Here is a 24368-nt window from a genome sequence, read left to right on the forward strand (position 1 = left end):
CCACATTGGTTGCGTGCAGGGAACACTCTCAGGAACTTGGATGTCATAATAATCTGGATCAGAATAGATGATCTCCAGCATGGTCAATTCCCGTAGGTATTGGATGCCTTCTTCTGCAGTTCTCCACCTTCTTGAAGAACTCTTCAGGGACTCCTTAAATGGGTATTTCACTCTCACCGCGTGGAGGATTCGGAGCCAAAGGCTGGACGCCATTTTCTCTCTCCCCATTTCTTGCTTTATCACTGGGTCTCGAGCAATGGATCCCAACTGTCGTGCTTCATCACCTTCAATTACATGACTATCAGCTCCCTTGTCCCAGCATCGCACCAGCCAGGTGAGGACTTCTTCACCAGGCAAGCGCATATAATCTCTCCGTAAATCTCGAAGCTCTCTTGTGGTCAGTGATTGTGTAATTTCACTTTCTTGCATTATTTCTTGTCCATCTCTCCCACGTAGAATCTTTTCCACCTCTCTCTTTACTCTTCCACTCCTACGTGGGACTGCTCCCACTTCCTCCCTATATCTCTCATGTGGAGGTGGAGACTGGGCATGCCATGGGGATAAACTTCTATATTGTTCACGCCGCGGAGATGGACTTCTACGTCGTTCATACCGTGGGGATGGACTCTTACGCCGCTCGTGCCGTGGAGATGGACTTCTGCGTCGTTCACGCCGTGGAGATGGACTTCTGCGTCGTTCACGCCGTGGAGATGGACTCCTGTGTCGTTCACGCCGTGGAGATGGACTCCTGTGTCGTTCGCGATACCCCGCGGGTGGAGGTAGTGAGTAATCTTTCGCGTGCTGAGATAAGGGCCTCCTCCTCCAATCATTCACACCTCCAAGAGAAGGTTGGGTCTGGAGGGGTAGGGATAATTCCCCCCCCCATTTGAGGGGAATGCTTTGGCTCCTTCTTTGCGTCTTTTGCAACACTGAATGTGTAGTCAGGGTATAAATCATCAAGCGACAATACACCACCGGTCGTTTGTACTGTTGCTTTCTTTCCTTTTGATGCCATTCTGTATTCTTTTGGGCGTGCCCCTAGTTCCTTTGGACGTGCTTCTTCCCGTGTAGCCGTTTCTTCCTCTCTGGTAGCTACTTCTTCTCTTCCAATCGCTCCTTCCTCAGTCACAACCACTTCTTCCTCTCTTGCAGTCGCGCCTTCATCACTTGCTGTCGCGCCTTCATCACTTGCTCTTGCTCCTTCTCCCATTGCTGCCGCTCCTTCGTCCACTACGTCCTCTGTTCCTTCTTCTTCTTCTTCTTCTTCTTCTTCTTCTTCTTCTTCTTCTCCTCTTTCTTCTGTGCGTTCTAGTTGCGGAGATGGGTCCGTAAGTTCCTTGATCTCCCTTACCCACGTCTTCTTCTTCTTTATAGGGGCAATGATGACCTTCCAGTTCTTAGCTTGGGTCCCAGTTCTAGTGGACTTAGTAGAAATGGCATTGACTTTAGGTTGTGTTTGGACGCCAACTTCTGTGGACCTAATAGGGACATCACTGGTTTCAAGTGGCGTGGTTTGGGTCTCTGTGTCGACCTTAACCCTCTGAAGGTGGTCTATGGCAGCTCGATAAGCATTAGCCAGGCCCCAGCACAGAGCGGAGAATTGCATATTCGGGTCTTTGTAGGAAAAGCACCCTTCTGCCAAACAGCGGGCCATCTCACCAGAATCAAACATTTGTTCTGGTGTGAACTCCCAATTAATGGGGGGTGACACATGTCCTACTAATCTACCGAAATCTTCCCAAGCTCCATGCCACCCGGAGACTGGCCTGTCTGCAACCCTTTCCAAAGTTCCAGCGAGTCCCTTTGAGGTGTGATCTTTCCTACAAGAGGGAAAGCAACGGAACCCCATTCTTCCAAGTTTAAGGAGCACTTCCAGTATCTTTATCAATGACAGTATGGTTGCGATAAGATTTACATAGTAATTAGAGCCGATTTTGACCATGGGGATCTCCTTTACCAAACCTTCGATGTCAAAATTCAAGGATGGAAGCAATTTGTTCCATCCATCCTCAAGGTCTGGACGCCTCCCTATAGAGTAGCCTAACACAGGTGTAAAGATGGTTAGAATTATAAGACCAATTAATGAAATAGCCATTGTTTTTGTTATTATTTCTTCCTGATCCCAAAACAAACTTTGTTTATATAAACAAAGTTTCCTTGGCTGCTTTCCCAGACTCTGGCAGTGTTCCCAGACCTGTTCCCAAAACAATAGATTGGTTTGCAAAACAACACTGAGCTTGGTTGTCTTCCTGGAGAATGTTTATCAAAACAAGCCAAGCTTAACCAAAACAACCATCCTCTGCTACCAGAAAAGTTGTACAAGTTTCGAGCTGGCTTCCCGCCAAGTTCCCCGAAACTCGACAACGAGGACCCGCCTCCCAGAGAGGGAAAAAAAAAACTAAGCAGCCAAAGCTATAGCAAATATATATATATATATTTTACATATGAGACAGATACACAAAAGGAAAAATACCACGCACCTGGGGGGGGGGTGGAAGGGGAAGGGAAAGGGAGAAAGACAAAAAGGGGCAAGGACCGAGCAAGTCAAACAGCCAGCCGAAGGCAAACTAGCAGAAATCTCACCACTTCCCTTCGAACAGGCAGAGTGACTTGACGCGACCCAAGGCTCTCCTCTCACACATGGGGGATAGCGGCAGTCGCTGTAGGCCTCGGCTCCAGATAAGCCCGACCGAAACAGGGACCCACCGTTCTCGAACCTCGCCGGAGAGGAAGAGGGCGCGATCCCTCCCACTGGCTTTATTTATACCTCCAGTTACGTAAAGGAATAGCATGGAATACTTCCGTGATCACTTTTCTAGTTCCTTCCTGGTTACAAGTTGGTCTCCAGGAAGGCCTAGGGTGAAACCACCACATTGTCGAATGTCGATAAATATGTATTAAATCCCAAGTGAATTTTATGTAATAAAGTAATGGTATTTCCCCAGGTACACTACAACTGAAGGGAAAGAACAGGACATACTTCTCAGTTGAAAATGTCTGCTGCTACGCAGGCTGCAAACATGCAAAAAATGAACAACCTAGTATATCTTGTAAAAACCCCAAACTGCTCCCCCTCCCCACATTGCCTGCCTCAAAACAGAAGTCTCTTTTTTTGGAGTGGGTCTGTTTGGGTTTTTTTTTACCTCATGGGTAACACAGAACAGTAAAAACCTGTCACTGCTGAGTAGGTTTCCCTGTCTCCTATATCTGTCTTTTGCTCTAACTATGCTGGACACAGCCTCTGAAGCTTATGGTCCACGCAGCTATTAAAGAAAAACACAAGAGATTTCATGCCGTAGTCAATTAAACAGGTGGCTAAGATCTGATAACATCAACACGTATTAATTCACAATCACGATTATGTAAAAAATTAATTATAAGATAGATAAGAATACCTTTTCAGATTTGCAAATAGATACTACAGTGAAAAGAGGTATTGCTGGAGAAACATACACCTTTGTAAGTATTTCAAAGCTAAATTATAACTTAGAGCATTGAAAATCATCTCCTTTAATATAAGTATATAAGTCATTTCTCAAGCCTTAGTAGATTGTAAGACTCTGGCTCTAGAGATGTTTGTGTTTTTGCCAACACTTTTTCTGTCACTACTATGTCAGTGAAGCACTTATGTAACTTAACTGGTCAGTGTAATCCAGCCAAGAGGTTGATCCCAAACAGACTCCACTGACATAGGACAGTACATTACAAGCAGATTTGGAGACTTCAAGAGAAAAGCAATAAACAAGCATGGAAATATTTCCATTTCTGCAGCTGATGCATACCCAAAGTTTCATTTTGTGTAACCTATACCAGATAAGCATATACTTGCAAACTGCTAGCAAAAAAAACAATGCAGCATAGGTCAGATCTGACTGAAGATGAAAACAGAACATTTACAGAATACTTTATGTTTCAAGCTCACACTACATATTAGAACAAGAGCAAGAAATTTTGCAATTCCTCCTTGTTCTCAAAGTTTTGTATTAAGCAAGGATTTGATATTAAGCTGCAGTATGCTGAGTCTGTAAGCAAAGTAGGTGAACTAATTATGAAGTTTATTTTATGATCTAAATCAGTGTAACTTATGCATAATAGCTTTTATCTTACTTTCCTTATTTACATCACTGAAAATATATCACTTGCCTCCGCCCTTAAGGACATTGGCATTTAGCTAGCACAGCACTTCTAAAAGAGCTGCATAAGGGATAAGTACTTAGAATAACATAGCACAACCAAAGCCTGTTTTTTTCCCCACTTAATTATTTTCTTCAGCGTCCCCTTCTCTCAACAAAAAGTACTTTTTTTGTTTTTGTTTAAGCACTCCATTGCTTTTATTAAAAAGACCTCAAGAACTGAGCTAGTACACCCTGTTACTTAGGGTAAGTGCTACTTTTTAATAGGACGTTATTAATTTCAAACAATATCATGCATTGTTTCTTTACTTCTCATTAAAGTATTCCACAACAATTTACAGAAATACTCCTGTGGAAGTGTTAATTTTAACCTCAAATATAATTTGCAGGGAAGCAGTCTGTGATGTGAAAATGATTTTGCTGTCACAGGAAAGCCAGAACAATATTGAATGTTGATTGTTTATTAGTCTGTCCATTTAACTAATTAGCATGATTATGTAGTTGGTGCTCAGTCCACAAGATTTGATGGGAAATAAAACGGCATTAGTAAAAACATAAGGTGACATTTACCAAACTATCTTGCAATGCAGTTCCCTTCCCAATTAAATGCCACCATTCCTGCCACATCCTCAAGCACCCTGTTTCTCTGCTATTTACATTATATTCTCAGTCACTCAGACACTTTACACACTATTTCCAAATCCAGTCACAGTCTAGGAATCACTAAAGGATGAAGTTCAGTGCAAATACAGGCTTGTCCAACTGATCTGTTGCTCCTAAAAACCACCTGATCATTTTTTTATTCCTTGCCATTCCTTTTCTGGTACAACCTGAACTTTGAAAAATGGCAATTTTAAATTCATACAAAACTCTCTTTTTCCTAAAATGAGACAGTGAATACCAAATAAAAAGGTCTGTCAGTGTCATCATTAGATACACAGCATTATCAGCACCTTCCTACCAGATAAGGGAAGTCTATCCTCTGGCAGATTGCAGAGCAATTCAAGATGCTCCCTTTCATAACAATTGCACACAGCATCTCCTTCTAACTGAGGAAAAAATCCAACAATGAGCAATCTAAAAACATGGCGAGAAATACTCAAAAATTCACCTTTGATGAGGGTACTGCTGTGGACCCTGAAGGTGATGCATCTCTCGATGTTCTCAGTGTCCTCTCTTTACCTACAATTAAGGAAAAAATTAATGACTGTGAAATTAAAGATATACATTTCAAATATGCTTACTGGCTTACAAAAATTGCAGTGAAATTTGCTCAAGTCAGACATGAACCTTATCACTCTCTAAAACTACCTGATGACAGGAGGTTGTAGCAAGATAGGAATTGGCCTCTTCTCCCAGGCAAATAAGCAACGGACAAGAGGAAATGGCCTCAAGCTGCACGGGGGGAGGTTCAGGTTGGAGATAAGGAAGAATATTTTCACTGAAAGGGTGGTCAAGCATTTCAACAGAATGCCCAGGTGGTGGACTCAATATCTCTGGAAGAGTTCAAGAAACAACTGGACATAGCACTTAGTGCTATGGTTTAGTTGACAAGGTGGTGTTTGGTCAAGGGTTGGGCTCAATGATCTTGTGGGTCTTTTCCAAGCTTAGTGATTCAATGATTCTGTGAAATCTACATGCTTCATCATCTGATAAATATTGATAAGACTTTCTTCTCTTCACAAGGAGAGAAGAGGTACAGCTGTGTCATTTCACGCATTTAGGAAAACCCACTATCCTTTTCTCCATCATTAACTGAAAGGGCATATCAATATGATTCAGCAAGATGATGTAGTTTCACTTTTTAATATTAATGTAATAATATAAAGGGGTGAAATATTAAACACAGTCAATCATTCCAGGAAACCAGGCAGTGTAGGAACTGGTTTAGCAGGCCACAGTATGTTGAAAAGCCCTGCCATGGGAAACACTCCTGTATTGTATCAGCCACAGGCTACATGTTCTTTGTATGATCAGTGTTTTTCTTATAAGAGTTACAATTGGCAAAATGTCAAATCAAATTCACTGTGCTAATCACAGTCTATGCATGGTCTTGCCACAGACCAGTTTCAGGCAGCCCACAGCAGCAGAAATGGTTGCAGTGTAAACTACTAGTTTTCAAGCTGTGGTCCACAGATTACATCTAAGGGATCTGCAAAAGGTAAATACAAAAAGCAAACATGTTGTCAGTAGGTCTAAATTAACTAGACTATTCACTCTCACTGGGAAACAGTTGACTGTTCACAAATAAAATACAAACTTACCTTGGCTTCCATTAAATTTTTATCAAGACAATTAATGAAGAAATGACTTAAAATGCCTATCAAATACTTACAAAATTATTTTAGTAGAGCTATAAACATGATTGTTCATTATGGCTTTAATTTAATGAGTCAAAGCAATAAAGAGCAGACACGATATCTCACTCCTATGAACTGAGCTATTTTCCTTTTTTTTACTCAATGCCATAAAGTAATAGTGCATACGTATTTTAAAAAACCTACACAAAAATGTAAGGAAAAGTCTATGCAAAACGCATATCTTTAACAATAGGAAATGTTTAAGAGGTATTTGAAAAGGTGGTCTTCAAGTCTTTTGCCACATTTTCATACCATATGAATAGTGTAGACTTAATACAAAGCAAAGATCACTGTTGGAGGCAAGCAAGTTACTGCTGTAATGTTGAAGGCCTACTAATCCATGCAAAAATCTTCACAGCTACTGATGGGTCTTTCAAAAATGCTAATGAAAATAGGTGGGAAAGTTACTTTGACAAAAGTGAATGTTCTAAATTGCACTTTAAATCTCAGTTTGGAGAGGATGCTAAATGGAGAGCATACTTTAAAAACACAGCAATCAACCTTATTTAAGAATTTCTAGTAGACATAAAACAAAAGAAATTGATCTTTAACAGAAAAAAGCTTTTTAAAAATAAATCATAAATAGAAAAACTATGAAAAATAAAAAGCGCCTATAAATACAAAGTATTTGTCAAAACCAAAACCAACAAAATAGAAATAGTCATGTCTTTAATCTGTCATACTCCTCAAAGCACAGAACATCTCCCTTGCCACCCTGAAGTTTTGCTCCTGTGATACCTGCTTTTCAGCTCCATGGCTGGGCCACCTCCTTTTAAATTTACAGACTACTCTAACTCTGCCTCCCACACGCCTCCTTTATCAGACCGGATTCTTTAAAGATTATCTCAGCTGAATGGATTATATGTTTGCACCTAAACAGATGAAAATGAGCTGATAAAAGTGGCAGTAAATTATTCAAAGTTAAGCAGCGAGAAAAAACACCATTTAATTTGGAGACATTATTAGGCCATTTTTTCTGAATATGTGTGGTTATTTTGAACCCAAAAGCCCTACCTGTAAGACTAAACATGACATTTTCCATGCACCATATTTGCCTTCTTGCATCTCCTCCGCACACTCCCCTACAGACTCCTTACTTCCCGGCCCACTGAAGGAATACCACCCTGCTTCTCTCCATGCTCTCCCATCACAGATGAATGCCTGTCCTTTCCCTTAGCCCTTTCCCTCCTTTTACCAAGCTTATACACATCCCCCCAGTTTTCTTCATTAAAGTCCTGTTTTTATCCTAATGTATGAAGAGCTGTAGAGCATGGGACATTCCTTCTTCAGTGGAAGTCATGAGGCCTAACCAATTCAGACAGCATGATTTTAAACAGTATTATGATATTCTAAAAAGATGCCAGATTGAAAGTCCCACATGAAATAGTATATACTTTGTATGTTGTAAATCCATTTAAGTATCAACTAAAATGTAGTGTTGATATATATATGCCCCACTTTATGTTCCTTTTAAATGTGTAATGCATGAGCTTACCTAAGGCAAATCATATTCAAAAATTATTCTAAAAGTATTATTTAAGCCATTTATATTTTGTGAATAAGCCATTTTAGTTCAGTCATCTAGAGGAACAATTTAGTAGTACTGTTTTCCAGGAACGAGCAGTTATAAAGAAATAGTCCTCCGTACAAGCCATCTGGACCCTTAGAACTGATTTAAAGGTGATTGGGAGAGATGTTCAACCATGCAATTTGAAAAAAACAGCAAAAACCACAGACCTAGATGTAAGCTCCTCTCTTGACCAGCATCTTTTCTCGTTTGTGAACGTCTGCTTCTACTTCACTACTTCCACTACTGTCTGAGTAATTCTAACAATATTCTATATATCTGTACTTAAATGATCGAAGTCAGCTCAAAATTTTAGAAATACCCTGAAACATCCCAAAATTTTATATGGCTTTCTCATAACATTGTTTTCCTAGTAAGTATGAGCTGCACACCTACAACACTTCTATAATGTAGAAAAATATATTTTCCTTTTCCTCTCCTACACTTAAGAGAAATTCACGTTCACTGAGTATTGCTACAAAATGTTAAGAGAATTACAACGACCAAATAGAAAGATCATCTGTATTCTACAAGGAGTAAAATAATTCCTCAATATTTAAACAATGCTAACTAAACTATGAAGATCTATTTTTGCAAGAAATGCTATATAATGGTTCAGTGTGTCACTCTGGAAACACAACACATCTATCAGTGAATAAAAAAAATCTAATTATATTATAAAACCTGCCAAAATGAACAGTAGGTTTGTATAGTTCACTAGAAAGCATTTGCAGAAAGGGAAATCAAATCAGATTAATTTACATAAGCAGTATACAAACAGCAGTGGTTACGACCGTAGTATACTAAAAAAAGCAATTTTATCTTTTCTTTTTTTTTCCAAATAGTTTAAATAGGAAAACCTCAAATATTTTCAGAACAAATGATTCATTAGACTTCTGGAAAACATTAACAGTCAAGTTTTTAAAAGGCAGAACACACAGAGTATAGACTCAACTGATATATGTTTCAGATTTCTTTGAGGAAAGACAACAAGATGAAATTGCTAAAAAACAATCAGTTTCAAAAGCCTAATAATACAGTTCTAAAAACATCTGGAGGAAATGTAACAAGTATGTACTTTAATTTCTCCAATTTTTTAATCCCTCTTTTCCCCTGGTTGCAGGAAGAAATGTCTTGATCTGCTATAGATGACAGCAAAGGTTCTTGTAAGGGAATCCAATGAAGCACATAAAGAAGTAACAGAAGGAGTTGATACTAAAAGGAACATAAAGTACTAGAAAAAGCTGTGCGGTTGAAACTCCTACAGTCAGTCTAGAGCCACTACCAAAATAACATCTACAATCTCCCACATGAAATACATAAGGGAACAGAAAGTACAATGAAACAACCAGAGCAGACAACACATAGATGGCACAAAATGTCTAGTTTTCTCATTGTAAAAGACAGTATGTAAAGAAGTGAGTTGCAGTTTCACCTCACTAACCAGTGCTCATCAATAATCCAGCATTACCTTGCTGAGAAGAAATATTTCTTTTATGTAAAGATGACATACTTCTGCTATGCTGGTGGAAAGGATAGGCTTTGCTTCTTTCAGGAGAGTAGCTCCTGCTGCTGACACTAGAGCCAGATCTGCTGTGCGGAGAATCCCTTCGGCTCCCTGGTGATTCCCTGAAGAAAGGAGAGTCCCTCTTATGAGGGGATCGATCTCTCACATAATGAGAAGGATAGAAGCTTTTTCTTCTGAAGTCATCTCTGACGTCCCTTGGAAGACAACACAAAAATTAAAGTTACTTGGTTATCCTTCCAATGTTTCTGGAACAGCACTAGACAATACAACGGTAACATTTTATGCCTGGTAAATACAAATAGATTAGCTGTCTAAAATCTTAAGCATTGTTTACAAGTACTAGGCAATGAGTGAAAAACAAGTGGAAAAATAAAAGGTTGTAATTTTTTCAGATTTCATTGAACTACTTCATTGTTAGAAGCTAATTCCTTTCTATTTCTTGATAATACAGCTAAAATATAAGAAAAAGACATTCAAGAAATGGGAGCTCTCGCAATTTTTTTTTTTCAGATTCAGTCTACTTCCCCTGGAAATTAAGCCTTCATTTACAATTGCTAAAAATGCATATGCATATATTGCTCACACTATTTGGTATTTTTCAGCTTTGTTTTTCTCTTATTTTCAAGGGACTATATCCCTCATTTGACTTCACACATATTGCTATGGGAAATATCACTGAGGGATTTCAGCTTATATCGAGCAAAGACAAAAAGAAATCTGCAGAATATCTATTCTCATGCCTATGTATCCACTCGAGATTAAATCTTGAATGAAAATATGAAGACTTATACCTCCTAAAACTGTTTTTCACACAACACAATATTAATTTTGAACTTCACTGTAAAATGTCCCAGACTCAACTGATTTTAAACCATAATCTAGTAACCATGACAACTTTCTATTAAATTTAGATATTGTTACTCCAGACTATACCATAAATGTGTTGGTTATCTGTAAATTATATTAATATATATTTACATGTACAGGTAAAAAAACCAAACAAAACAACAAACCCAGTATCCTTTTGAACTTGTCCTAAAGAATCTGAGAGCTAACAAACACACAAGCCAACTAATACAAAACTTGTCGCATTCGCCTTGGTCAGAAGATGTATTGCTGAGAGAAGGAAGTAATTCCCAGCTTCTTCACAGCACTGAAAAGAAAGACTTCATAGCATTTCTAGTAAATCAGAATGCATCATACTTCACTGTTCTTCTCTCCTATTTCTCATCATAGTCCAATATTTTAAACAAGTGAATGTCTCACAAAGATGACCAAAAATCTGGTGGTGTTATTTAGCACAATGTAGCTATAGCTATGAGATGTATCCAAAAACAGGGAACTAATGCTTTATCTACATCGTATCTATGAACATTTTATGTAGCAATAGACTTGAAGCAGAAGTTCACACTTGAAGAAAATGAGATGAGTTCAGTACTGAACTATTTTTTCCAGTTAAGTGAGGGTTATTTATTTATTAAAGAACATATTAATCAAATATTTATCAAGAATGAGTTCGGTACAGCCCACTTGTTCTTCCATTTCCTTCTGAACCTCTCTTTACGTATACAGAGAAGTTTATTATGGAAATGTTTACAGAGCCCCAGCTACTGCACACATAAGTGAAATGCTCTAATATCCACATAAGAATTTAAAAAATATCACTGACACATACTTTTAAACAGGAACACATTTGAAAGCCTCATTCTACAATAATATTATGCACCCTAAAATAGAATCTCACTTTCAATTTTTGAATTTCCATTTCATCACTCCACGTTAATTCTTAACTGGACCATATCTCATACAGAACATTCAAACCATTAACTATATTAAATCTGTTTTGGACAGCATAGCAACAGCACAGCATTTCTGATGTTTTCCATTAATGTAACAAACAACACTGAATAGAACAAAGTAAGTATTGTTTTGCTTTTATTTTTTTCCTTAAATACTTAAGCTAACATACACCTGCAATTTGGTAATGAAGGCCCCAATTCAAGCAAAGCAGTTAAGCACATGCTTCAGATTCCAACACATACTCAAAAGGTTTATTGAGCAGGGGCAATATTTAATAGAGATGCAAGATTTTGTGCTCAGTTGTAACTTTAAAATAGAGCTACTGCCCTTAATAAAAAATACAGGATTAATCCCTTTTATATAGCACCCCTGAAATCTTTTTATTTTGCATTCTTATTTCAAATTTAGTCCTGAAAGCACAATTTTGTTCTCAGCAGCATTGCAACAGAAAGTAGTATCATTGTTAACCTCGATGAAACCTGACCAATAAATTCTCACTAAAGCTGACACTCTTGGATGAGCTCCTAAAATTTTACAAGTAAACAGCCATACTCTGATATACCATTCACCAAGGGCTGCTGAGGGAAGAGCACAAGCCTGAGAGCTATTCCAGTTAACCATCAGCTCCAGCTTCCTCAAGGATAAAACACAATTACATAACAGACGAAGGTATAGCTTTCTGCATAGCAGAAGACCAAGAGAATACAACACAGGGAAGGTTTTCAGATGCCAAAGGATCAGAAACACCACCTTCTCTAAGCTATCACTACCGCAAATTGTACTTCTAGTCTCATTCCTTCCTGCAAACCATTCAGCAGCAGTGTTGTGGAAAACTGAGGGCTACAGGAAGTCACGTAGTTTACAACAGGGAGTGGTACAGCTTAAGCTACGTGAAAAAAAACCCCTGGTGTGTCAGTTTTATATTTTAAGAGTACATAAAGGTAAAATTAAATCACTTGCTAGAGGTGAAATGCCCAGGAATGGAGGTGTACTTAGGTACATGATAGCACATCATATGCAATACAGGAAAAAGCTTTGTTGTAAGAAGAATCTCAGTGCACTCTCATTGTGAATTCGTGCTCCTGGGCAATTGTGTGCAATACCTTGTCTCTGGGGCTTCTACATCCCAATACAGACGTTCATCTTTTCAGATAAAACATTAATCTACGATGTGGTCCATCCATAAAGGCCATAACTCTCAAGTTTCACACTGAAATGAGGAGACTGGCAACAAAACAGCATATTGCTGTAGAACAAAAACTGAGGTTCTTCCAATAATTTATAGGTGAGTGCTGTTTATGACCTAGATAAAAAAGTCAGAGAAGTTTTTGTGATCCCTTCCGTCTGAGAATAATTATTGCAATTGTCAAAGGGATAAATATTCCATTTATAGGTTTGGGTTTAATTACTAACCTTGCCTAAAAATAACCCACACAATTTTTTAAATAAATTGAGAAAATTATAGATAGCTTCTACAACACCAGACTTCAGTGCAAAGAGGTAAAACAGACAAGATTTGAACTGAATTCTTTCTGTCTCATAATACACAGGTAAGGGGGAAGGGGAGGGAGGAAAAGTGCAACTAAAATAAAAAGTCCTCTTGCCTTGTCAGGACACTGCAAGGGCTAACAGAGTTCATGAGAACATGATTCAGATGACATAGAAAAAAATAAAATATACTACACCCCCAATCTCTAAAAGAAGAGTTGAGAACACTTCCACTTTTAACATCTTCAACGTAAATGTAGGTGGTGGAAGATTCCAGTCACCATCCTCTCTCCCAGAAGTCATTCTATTTCTTTCCAAAGTATGTGCTTGTGCAACAAACCAACAACCTACTCAGGGTTCTGCTTTGTAGATTTATTATAATCTCATGTTGTTGTCCAAAGATTTTTATGCAGATTTATCATAATCTAAAATAATACAGTGAATTACACCATCATAGGTATAAGTAATTGCACTTGGTTCCAATGGTTTTCATTTGAACATGTGAAATGACGACAAGATTTCTTATGACAACTGTTTTTTAACGTTTTATTACTAAGCAAGTAACTGCAGCACTTGTAAGTGATATTTGCATTTGCTTTAAATGAAACTAAGGTAATTAGGACTAGTCAATGTAATCTTATTAAGAGCTTTCTGCATGAAGGCAAGAGGAAACAGGCATTGTGAAACACTGCTAAGTCTCATGCAGGGAAGGGTAATTACACATATAAAATGTACCAAAAAATAAAAAATATTTAAATGTTTCACAATTTTTATGATGCATGCAATACTACTGAAGTTATCATATCCAAACACCAAAACTCCACACTGATGCCACTTGTCCACCTCACTCAATATGAAAGCCACCTCAGGATGTCATGACAGATCAGAGAATAAAAACTAAGACAACTTGAATATTATATCAACATTAGAGAGAAATGCCTCTTTGTCCTTTAATTAAATAGTAAAGCTGTGCACTTCAACTGCACTGGAAATCCCACTACATTCCTCTGGAAATCCCACTACATTCCTCTTTATCCTTAGTAAAGAGTACCTTGTTTCTACTGTCATCTATAATGTACTATTAGACTTGCTGGAAGATAAGTCCACACAATAAAAGTATATTTAAACTAAAACTCTCTATTATCTGACACAGAGAAATTATGCTCAAGCGTACAGATAAGGACAGAGAAACAAGTAACAAAGAGTCCAGAAAACAACAGATTTAAGTACCAAAGAATTAAGAGCAAACAGTCCTATACAACCATTTGCAGAATAAAGACAAAATACGTTCATTAGACAAATCAAGATCCAATTAGACAAAAGAAATGCATTCAAATGCACGTGATCTTAGTTTCTCTTTTCGAAAACATGGGCTTACTAAGTTCACTGCAATTTCTCTACAATAGAAAATAAATCATAGGTCTGAAGTTCCAGAGGCAGCATTAGTTTTAAGTGATGGACCAACTTACAACTTCTGTAAACAGCTACAACATTTAGAACCGCACTTTGAGCAGCATATCATGCCAGAAGAGTCAAGCAGTTCAGATAACTAGCTCAAGGAATAAACCTCTTTCATTTTATGTAGTAGCAACTGAATCAATTCCTAAACAGACTCAATTCAAAATGGAAATAATTGAAATCTTCTATCTCAATATAAGCTTAAAATCGGAAAGAAGAAGCACAACATGGTATACCGTCAAATACATTTTTCCCCTTATATCAGAAAAACTGGTCATCATTACTGCTTCTAGACAAAGTTCTAATGGGATAGACCTTTCTAAGTAGGTCTTTGTACATTTACTGTCATCCTGCCACAAGCACATGGAAAAGAACTTTAAAATATTTCCCTGAGGTACCAAAGACATTGGTACCCCTTAAAAAGGTGTTTTCTTTGAGATTTTTGACTTTGTTTTTTACTTCACAGTCAGTATCAATACTTGCAAGTGATTCAACGTAGGCATTTGTCTTATATACACACACTAAGCACTAGAAAGAAAGAGATATTTTTGCACTTGGTTTTAGGGACATAAGTGAAGGTTATGTTCAGCAAGCTATTACCCTTTGCCCCAAAAGCTATCCTTAAAATCCTTAAATAAAAGAACCCAGAAACCTTGAAATATCTGCTGGAGGAGCTCTTAAACTTTTTATCGGTGTGCCGCAGAATGCTATTAGGTTATTGATGCATAAAAGAAAGCAACAAGCACTGTAGTAGTATATACTGATTTGATCAACTCCTGGGGTTGACTTTCTAAGACTATCAATAAAAAGCTGCAAAAGGAAAGAACAAGTTGTGGAACACGTTTATAAGCAGTAATACCTTTTGTCAGTAATACTGATACACAATACCCTTATTATATTTACTTCTCCTCTATCTTCAAATCCCTTAATGAGATCTATAAATGAGAAAAACACTCCATTTTTCTCTATAACAGAAAAACGCTTCACAGAACTCTATGTTTTTATTCTTAAATTGAAGTGAGATTTGAAGCAATTAGGTCAAATTGGTTTCACCTGTTTATGCCCCAAAGTGTTGTATGAGTGGTATGGACTTCTGCACAGCAAATTTTTAAAAAAGTTAGCAAACTACCTCTGCTTTTGGATTTCTCAATACAAAAGACATTATAAATATCTGATGAAAAAATTCATTGCACATAATGGCGTTTTTCTTTATGAGATCTCATTCCTTCCTGTCAAGTATATAGTTTGTTCTAAATCAGAAAGCCTCAAGTTACGACAGACATTTCCTCTTATAAATTATTCAGCCATGTAGCTTTATCTTTTTTGTTTTCCAGTTCGCTTTTTCCCTTCACTTTGATTACAGTTTACAGTCTCTGTAATAAACACTAACTTGCCTCTTTTTGTAGGCCATTTTCTATATATTACAAACAGCACTTACTTGAACATATTTAATGCAGAAGCAAGTTATGCTGCTTGGGTAAATTCCTTATTAAAAATCCTTTTGCAACTCTTGTATGCCTCCAGTTATTTCAGTGATTTAATAACAGTTAACTTCAGAGCGTAGCTCCATGACAAATCATACTGATGGAAACTGGTGCTGCTAAAATCCTGAACTTTGCCACCTTCCTTGGACCCATATTCCCACTCCATATTTTCTTTCAGAAGACCAAACTGGTAGACAGTTATTTAATTCACTATGACAGTTTAGCGCTCAGGACCAACTCATTGAACATTCAAGGCCAGGCTGGATGGGGCTCTGAGCAACCTGATCTAATTAAAGATGTCTCTCCTTATTGCAGGGGGGTTGGGTTAGATGACGTTTAAAGGTACCTTCTAAATCAAACCATTCTACAATTCCAGAAGTCAACACATCAATTCACCTTTTCCGTTTTATGTCCAAATTTCATAATCATGCTCCCAAACATAATTTCCAAAAATAATTAGAATCATGGAATCATAGAATCATAGAATAGATTGGGTTGGAAAAGACCTCCAAGATCATCAGGTCCAACCCCTGATCCAACTCCAATTACTATATCATGGCACTAAGGGCCACGTCCAATCTCTTTTTAAAAACCTCCAGGGATGGTGAATCCACCACCTCTCTGGGTAGGCCGTTCCAATGCCTGATAACCCTCTCTGTAAAGAATTTCTTCCTAACATACTAGTCTAGGAAAGGTAGGACTTAATTTAACATATGCAACTATTAAACGTCATATTTCAGAACAGAAAGACATTCCCATAGCTGGCTGACAAACCCTGTTGCCTGTAATGGCATCAATATTCAGTTTCACTTAGACAAAAGCATTTATTATCAACTCATAAACAAGTACTACAAACCTTCATATACAAGGGAAAGAACCTTTAAGGTTGAACTAATGTCAAGACTAAAACTGAGAATAATTTGTTACCATGCAAAAACAGCGTCATCTTTCAAAAATAATACCAATGGCATGAGATCATAGAATTCCCTTATTGATGAACTTTTCCTCAGTGTAGTTCATAACATCCTAAAACACAGTAGTCAAAAGTCAAAAAACAAAAATCTTCTCTTTGTAGCAAAATGCATAGCAAAAGGATGTCTATACTGTCAGTAACACTAAACTTTTTCCTCTGCTCTCCTGTATCCTAATATTCCCACCCCTTCTCAACAGGAATTAAATTCCCTGAAATTTTTAGTATACTCATTATAAAACAAACAACTCCTTGGAACCCAATAAATGGAAAATTTACCTCCTAAAGGAAATTATGTCAGTCCTTGGAGGCAATACTCCTCAACCTGAGAAAGCCACAACCACATTCATCAATCCCATTCATTGGCTATCACTGAGATGATTTAGTTAGATGCCATCTAAACAGAAGCTGTTTGGACTCGAAGGGAGACTCCCTTCTCCTTCCCTCCCCACTGTCTCTCAGTACCTAGCTCTTTTTCCACAAAGGTGTTAGGAAAACTTTCCAGAATAATCAAGTGCTACCCATGGGAGTTTGCCTCATTATTTCCCAATACACCATTAACTTGCTAGTTTGATACAATTTATAGTGCTAGCTGTAAGACTGGACCAGACGAGCTTGCTTTTTAAAGACTTCCTTTAAGTGAGGTGTTAGCCAAGATCTTACAGTGTAAATGTACATAATCTTATCTTTAGGCACGTTACCCTATCATACATGGTAAACAGAGCATCTTCTTACAGTTTATTAGCATTATGTAAACAACATTGATAAGAAGAAAATACTAATTTTCCCAAAATGTGACTTAGTTTTAAACAACAAATCAATGTTGTTACAAAATAAAACTGAGTTTGCACAAACTACTGAATTTTTCCTTACATGTATATCATAACATATTAAAATCTGTAGTAAAAGTTCTCATGCAATAACCATTGTTAAAAATATGATGGTAGTAATTCCATACGACAATTTAAAACCTTACAAAACTGCAGTGGGAAAACAGTTGTACACACAAAAAGCAACAGATCCTTAAAACATAACAGCCCTGGATGAAAAGCAAGTCAAGTCAGATAGCAGCTGAGTAGTGACAGGAGGAAAACTTCTGTTTTTTGGATTTTTTTTACCAAGTCTGGTATGTTTGCTGTAATTGTTGTCAAATACAAGTCAATTTACTATCTAGTCAACAAAAATTTTTAAGAATATAAACAAATTCTTGTTCAACAAAAAATTTTTAAGAATATAAAAATTTCTTTTGAGAAGTTTATAACTATCTGTCTCTATCTGTTCTCAATCTTTTGGAGTCACAACACAGAGATCACATTTACATATAACTAAAATATTTCAAAGGATCAAAGTATAAGAAATGCCATGCACACAGAATCAGACTGAAAATACTTATTATAATTACACTTTTCAAAAAGAAGCTTATCCAGTTTTCTCTTACAGCTTTTAGAGGAGTTAAACCCAAGATTTTGAACCATTCCACATTTCATATAACAGGTAAGCTCTACTACATGAGGCTGTATATTTAAAAGCTCAGCAGGGGAAAAATAAAATCAGGTAGTGGGAAGTTCTGCTACTTTGATAATTTCAATATATGAGAAATCCAGAAATATTTTGAGTAGAAAAATAAAGCTTCCCTGACATCATTCAGAAATGAAATAGAACAGCCAGAATTCTCTGTAACCAACAACAGCCAAAGGAGTCTCCCACCAGCTAGCAGTGGGGGAAAAAAAAAATAAATCACAGCTCAGATTTGTTTGGGAAGTTCTAGGGTTCTGGTTGAATGCTAGAAATACTGGCACTGCCCTTACAAGCTCATGATAAGAAATGATTATGAGAAAAACAAATTAAATTATCAATACACCTTATATTATGACTTTAAACTCCTTTCTCTCAACCTGAGATGGAAATTGCATAACCAATTAAAAGAATTCTGCAAGGCCTTCTGAAAGGAACAAAATTATCAGTAAGCAATTTTTGAAAGCAGACATTTTTTTTTAGAATTGGATGGATAAATTTCACAGAAATAAAACAGGCCTTCAATAAACATCACAGGCAATTGTTAGACAAAATATTTAAAAATTAAAAGCATTCACTCAGCAACTAAAACTAGCTGCCAGTGAAAGCAACATTCATCTCACAAAATAAGCACACAATCAGCTAAAACATAAAAGAAAAAAAAAAGGTTGAAAATAAGAGCAATTTTTACCTCCTCTCCATATTTTTACATTGTAGGGTGGGAGCAAAAAAATTCCACAGTTGAAACCCTCTCTACCAGTCAAATTATAAAACATAATCTCCATGTGCAAACAAATTAGCTCTGTTGTGCTTTGGGACAATTAAAGAGGCAGTGTAGCTCTTAAAGAAAACATAGCAACTACTGAATCAATAAGACCACTGCATAAGACACAAACTGTAATCTGAAGTCATTAAATATTTAGTGTAAACCAGAATCAACTTTTAAGTTGCATATTACCTATTATCTTGTTCCAAAAAGTGCTAACTTCCCCCCTCCACCCTCCAAAATATCATAAGCCAAGGTAAACTAATTAATTTAGCTAGCAGCCTAACACAATGAGTTTTCTGAACTAAAGATTTCAACAGACAAGTCCTTGCCTGGAGTTGTAGACAGGTATAACGAATCTACCACAATGATCTATTATAAGGAAACTGTAATTTTGTATATGAATAAACAAGCTACTCTCAGTCGGTCATGGGAATACCTGAGAGGTTCAATGTTCTGGCAGGGATTTTACTTATTTATTAAAAGAAAAAGGTATGTGCTAATGAATATGATTATAACTCTGCTTATCAGTTTGTCAAAAGCAAGACCATTTTCTTTGGGTGACTGCCATATTTATTTCCCTCCACATACGATTTTTAATAAAGAATGAAGTTCTTGTATGGTGTCCCTTAAGACCTGTCAAATATTGCAACAGAATAGCAGACTTATGTACATTTATAGCACCAACTCATAAATCCCTTTGGCTATGTTTATCTTCTATAAGCAAGACAAAGATCAGTTTACATTACAAGAAAGTTTAAATCCAAAGCCTAAAGACCTCCCACAATATAATACACTGTTTTAAATTAGTATAATATTTAAAAAGGTTCACAATTTCATTAAAGAATACATACAAGGGAGGAGAACAAAAAACAACAAGAAACAACCTACCCCCTGTAATTCAAAGGTGATTGCACGGTGTCAATGTAAAGATAACTGCCTTGCCCTATGACACATCTGAACCCTCAATATGTAATGTTGGTTTACTGAAAGAAGAGTCAGTGACCCTTAAACTCCATGTGGAGACTCTCTCATCAATGGTTTTCGTTTAAAACAACTATTCTTGCCGAATAAGAATTTTCTTCTCAGTGTACAATTTTCAGACCACTCCTCTACAACATCCTGTCATCACATAATCCTGCAAGGAGTTAATCACTAAATGGAAGGGTAGTTCAGGCAGAGATCAGAAAGTCAGGATTGCTGGGCTTCTATCCCCCACTTTGTAACCAATTTTTTACATGTTCTTCAGTAAACACAGCCTCACTGTGAAGGTGTATGCATCTATAAAAATCAAGATATATTATGCTGTACCAACCTATAGAGGTAATTGCAAGTTTAAATGTTCAGAAAAACATGTAAAATTGTCAGAAGAAAGGCAATGTGCCATTGATTTCTAAAACAAAATATCGAACTGACTGACGAATTTCAGTTGTTCACAGATCATTAATTGTTTAAAATTAAGTTTCAATATTTTGCCAGACAGTTTTCTCTCATTTCTAGTACCAAAATTACTTTAGCATTTCCATTTCTTACACAATATTTCCTGTGCACTCCATAGATAAGCAGATTTGGTTTATATGGACAAATGGATTAGTATTAAAGACTAGACTAAGACTACTTCCTAATTTCACAGTGAATATAGGAGAAAAACCCAACCAACAACCAATAAACTAAACAACACACATAGTAGCAGCGAGTTTCCTTCATTAACAAAAAAAAATTATTCATAACTGGAGAGGAGATATTAAAAATGTCCTAAGTAAGCCACTTCTCAGGAGTCTATTTCATATAAACAGTATTACTACTGACACAGAGTACTTAGTCTGCAAATATGGCAATCCTTTTAAACAAAAATCTGGGCCTCGGATCATTCTAAGGATCAAATTTAATGCATGTGTAGCTGGGATTTACAAGTGCGTCATTTTGTAATTTCTCTTTGAAGATGAGTCTTACACATCTTAAGTTGCCAAGTTTCACATATTTCACATCTTATGAACTTAGTTTGGTTGGGAAAAAAAAGAATGAAGTAATGCTCTGTGCACTCAAAAGGATTATATTTTGGCATGACTAAAGTGAACAGCAGCTAGCAATCTTCTAAAGCATTTCACACTGAGAAGTTCATCTGACTTCACAAAAATGAACGCATATGCAAAATTCATTGCTATGAGGCCCAGAGAGAACTAGAATCCTTCAACATATAACAGCATAATTCCCTGTAACTTTTAAAAAAATTTGACATGCAGGAGTGCTTCAAATAAATGAGCTTAATATATTGCTAAAGACTAGTAACGCAGCTCCAGAAGTGATCAACATCAGTAGAAGACAAATATACAAATAAGTATATCTTAATTGATCTCTACCCCTCTCAATTGCTAAGTTTCACCATACTCCTAGCATCAGTGACCAAGAGAGTAAAACTGTCATAACACTTGCAGAAAATTTTCTCCAAACTAAGAGATTGTGCTTTGATGTAGGATTCTTTATATATGCCAACTTCACTTGAACTAAGAACCACTTCAAACCAAGCTAAAACTGTAAGGTTACAAAATTCACATCAGTTCCTAGAGTTCAGAAATCCAGCAAGAATTCCTTAGGTGACAACAGGAGAAAAAGAGCTAGGAACTCATTTTGAAATCTATGCCCCACATATTCTCAGAATTACTTTATTTTTTACATATAAAATACGATATTGCTATAAAGAAGTCATAGTCAGTATCACAGCTTTTCACTAAGCATAGTATAAAACAGGACTAACAACTCCCAAGAACCGTGAGATCCAGAGAATAGCAAAAGGACTAGTAATGCTCCACTCCATGGTAGACATGATAATGTCTACTATGTAAATGAAAGCTGCTTGGAAAGTGGAGCATAACTCCATAAGAAGGATGAAGGCAAGAAAAAAAGACAGCTAAGCCAAGTGGTAGAACCTCAGCAATCCTCTTGTCACTCACGGAGAAATGTTGCTGGTCAGTAGACACATCACAGCTGAAGCCTCAGCTCTGCAACTGTTAAGTAAGCAAGCACTTCCTATTTTTAGCAAAAAGGCAAGAAGCTTAAAAAAAAAAAAAAAGCCACCACAAAAGAAACAACAGCAACAAAAACAGCAACCAAAAATAACACTACAAAAAACCTGACAGCTGGTTTCTTCAACATAGCAAAGTTTCAGAAAACCACAGACTCATAGAATATCCTGAATTGGAAGGGATTCACAAGGATCATGGAAGTCCAACTCGTGGCCCTGCACAGGACAGTCCCAAGAATCACACCATGGCCCTGAACACATTGTCCAAATGCTTCTTGAACTCTGTCAGGCTTGGTGCTGTGACCGCTTCTTTGGGGAGCCTGCTCAAGAACAGATGTGGATGTTTAGGATTGTGCAGAGACAGTGTTGATGGAAGCGTTCTAGGAGACGCAGGTGGTGGCGGTAGATGACCCATGATTGGGAACCATACAAGAGAGTAGACAGCACTGTGGCTCTGTAAACACTGATCTTGGTACTTTTCTTCAAGTGTTTATTACACCATACTCTTTTATGGAGTTTTCCAAAAGCACTATATGCCTTTGCCAACCTGTTGTCTATCTCCCCGTCAATCTTACCGTCCAAGGAGATGAGGCTACCGAGGTAATTAAACTGCTGGACTGATTTGAGCTCTGATTGGCCAATGGTGATGTGGGGATGATGGGGGACTTCCTGAGGTGCAGGTTGATAGAGACTTCTGTCTTCTTTAAGCTGACTTCCAGCCCAAAGAGCTCAGCAGCATCTGCAAAGCAGGATGTTAAACACTGCAGAGCTGCTTCTGTGTGGGCAACAAGGGCGGCGTCATCAGCATAGAGCAGCTCCCGGACAAGATGGTTTAAGGTCTTGGTGTGGGCCTTCAGTCGCCTTAGGTTGAATAGACTTCCATCAGTACGGTATCGAATGTAGATACCGTCCTGATCATCGAGGTCTGCCGTGGCCCTTTGGAGCATCACACTAAAAAAGACTGTGAATAAGGTAGGAGCGAGAACGCAGCCTCGTTTCACACCATTCTTAATTGAAAAGGGCTCAGAAAGTGTGTTGCCATATCTGACTTGGCCGTGCTGATCCTCATGGAGTGAGATGATCATTTTAAGGAACTTGGGGGGACAACCTAAACATTCCAAAATCTGCCACAGACCTTTTCTGCTCACAGTATCAAAAGCCTTGGTGAGGTTGACAAAGGTTACATAAAGACCTTTGTTCTGTTCCCTACAGAACAGAACAGTTGTCTGAGAACAAATCCCCTGTCTGTGGTACTATTGGCTCTGAAACCACACTGACTTTCAGGTAGGATCCCTTCTGCTATAGTGGGTATTAGTCTGTTCAAGAGTATTCTTGCCAGGATTTTGCCAGCAATGGAGAGCAGAGTAATACCACGGTAGTTTGAGCAGTCAGATTTAATACCTTTCTTCTTATACAGAGTGATGATGACTGCATCTCGAAGGTCTGATGGTTGTTCACCGAGTTCCCAACAGCGCACCACAAACTCGTGAAATTATTTTTGCATATAATAACTTTTTAATATCATGTTTTATAGAGCAAATGTAAAGTAATTAGCATTTTCACCACAGGTGACAACATATACCAAGTACTGTACTTTGATTTCCTCTGTTGAGATCCACTACATAGCTCAATAGTGAGCCATATGCAAGAAATCATAATTAAGTGTATTACAAATATGTAACATTACAAGTCTTTAGCAGTCTGATCACAAGATTTTAGTTTCAAGGTTATTTACTATATTTATACAATAAATCAGCAGGGTTTCATTTAATTGCAAATATATTCTCATACCCTCAATTGAACCATGGATCTTTATGAAGTTCTTCCATAGCATTACTGCAGTTGTGTAAGTTACATAGTCTAAAGTATAAAATAAAGACTCAGATGGGACTATCACCTACCACACAACATGCTTTTAAAGACTTCAACAAAATGAGCTGACATTTTATCCTCGCATTTTAAAAGGAAGAAATCAGGATGCATTTAAGACAATCTTTTTGACCACTGGGTGCCACTCTCGTTCTGTGTACAATAAACTGCCTGACATTAAGTCACTCTTCTCAGCATTTTAACTTCCTCAGCTTTAAACAACTCTGATTCTCCTAAATTGAGAGGAAAAAATGGAAGAGTTTTTACATAAGTTTCTATTAACCACTACTTTTCAAAAATCTTTACTATTTCTTTTAGCCACAGGAATGCAATTTTGAAAGAAGTATAGTACACACAGACCCTTATGGTATATGGATTTCTTTCATGGTGAGGTTATAGAATAACTCA

The 24368-nt window shown here is 37.3% G+C and overlaps 1 protein-coding gene across 1 annotated transcript in view; it reads right to left on the reverse strand.

Annotated features, from left to right (window-relative positions):
• The window catches only part of PPHLN1 (periphilin 1), a 78163-nt gene that overhangs the window by 41693 nt on the left and 12102 nt on the right, over positions 1-24368 (reverse strand). Inside the window, exons 7-8 of the mRNA XM_027657495.1 lie at positions 9532-9782; positions 5245-5315 (exon numbers count right to left, since the gene is read on the reverse strand). Coding sequence (XP_027513296.1) covers positions 5245-5315; positions 9532-9782 — 322 coding nt within the window. The remainder of the gene's footprint in view (positions 1-5244; positions 5316-9531; positions 9783-24368) is intronic.

This window comes from Corapipo altera, unplaced genomic scaffold (genome assembly GCF_003945725.1).
Source record: "Corapipo altera isolate COAL_440 unplaced genomic scaffold, ASM394572v1 1, whole genome shotgun sequence".
Lineage (NCBI taxonomy): Eukaryota > Metazoa > Chordata > Aves > Passeriformes > Pipridae > Corapipo > Corapipo altera.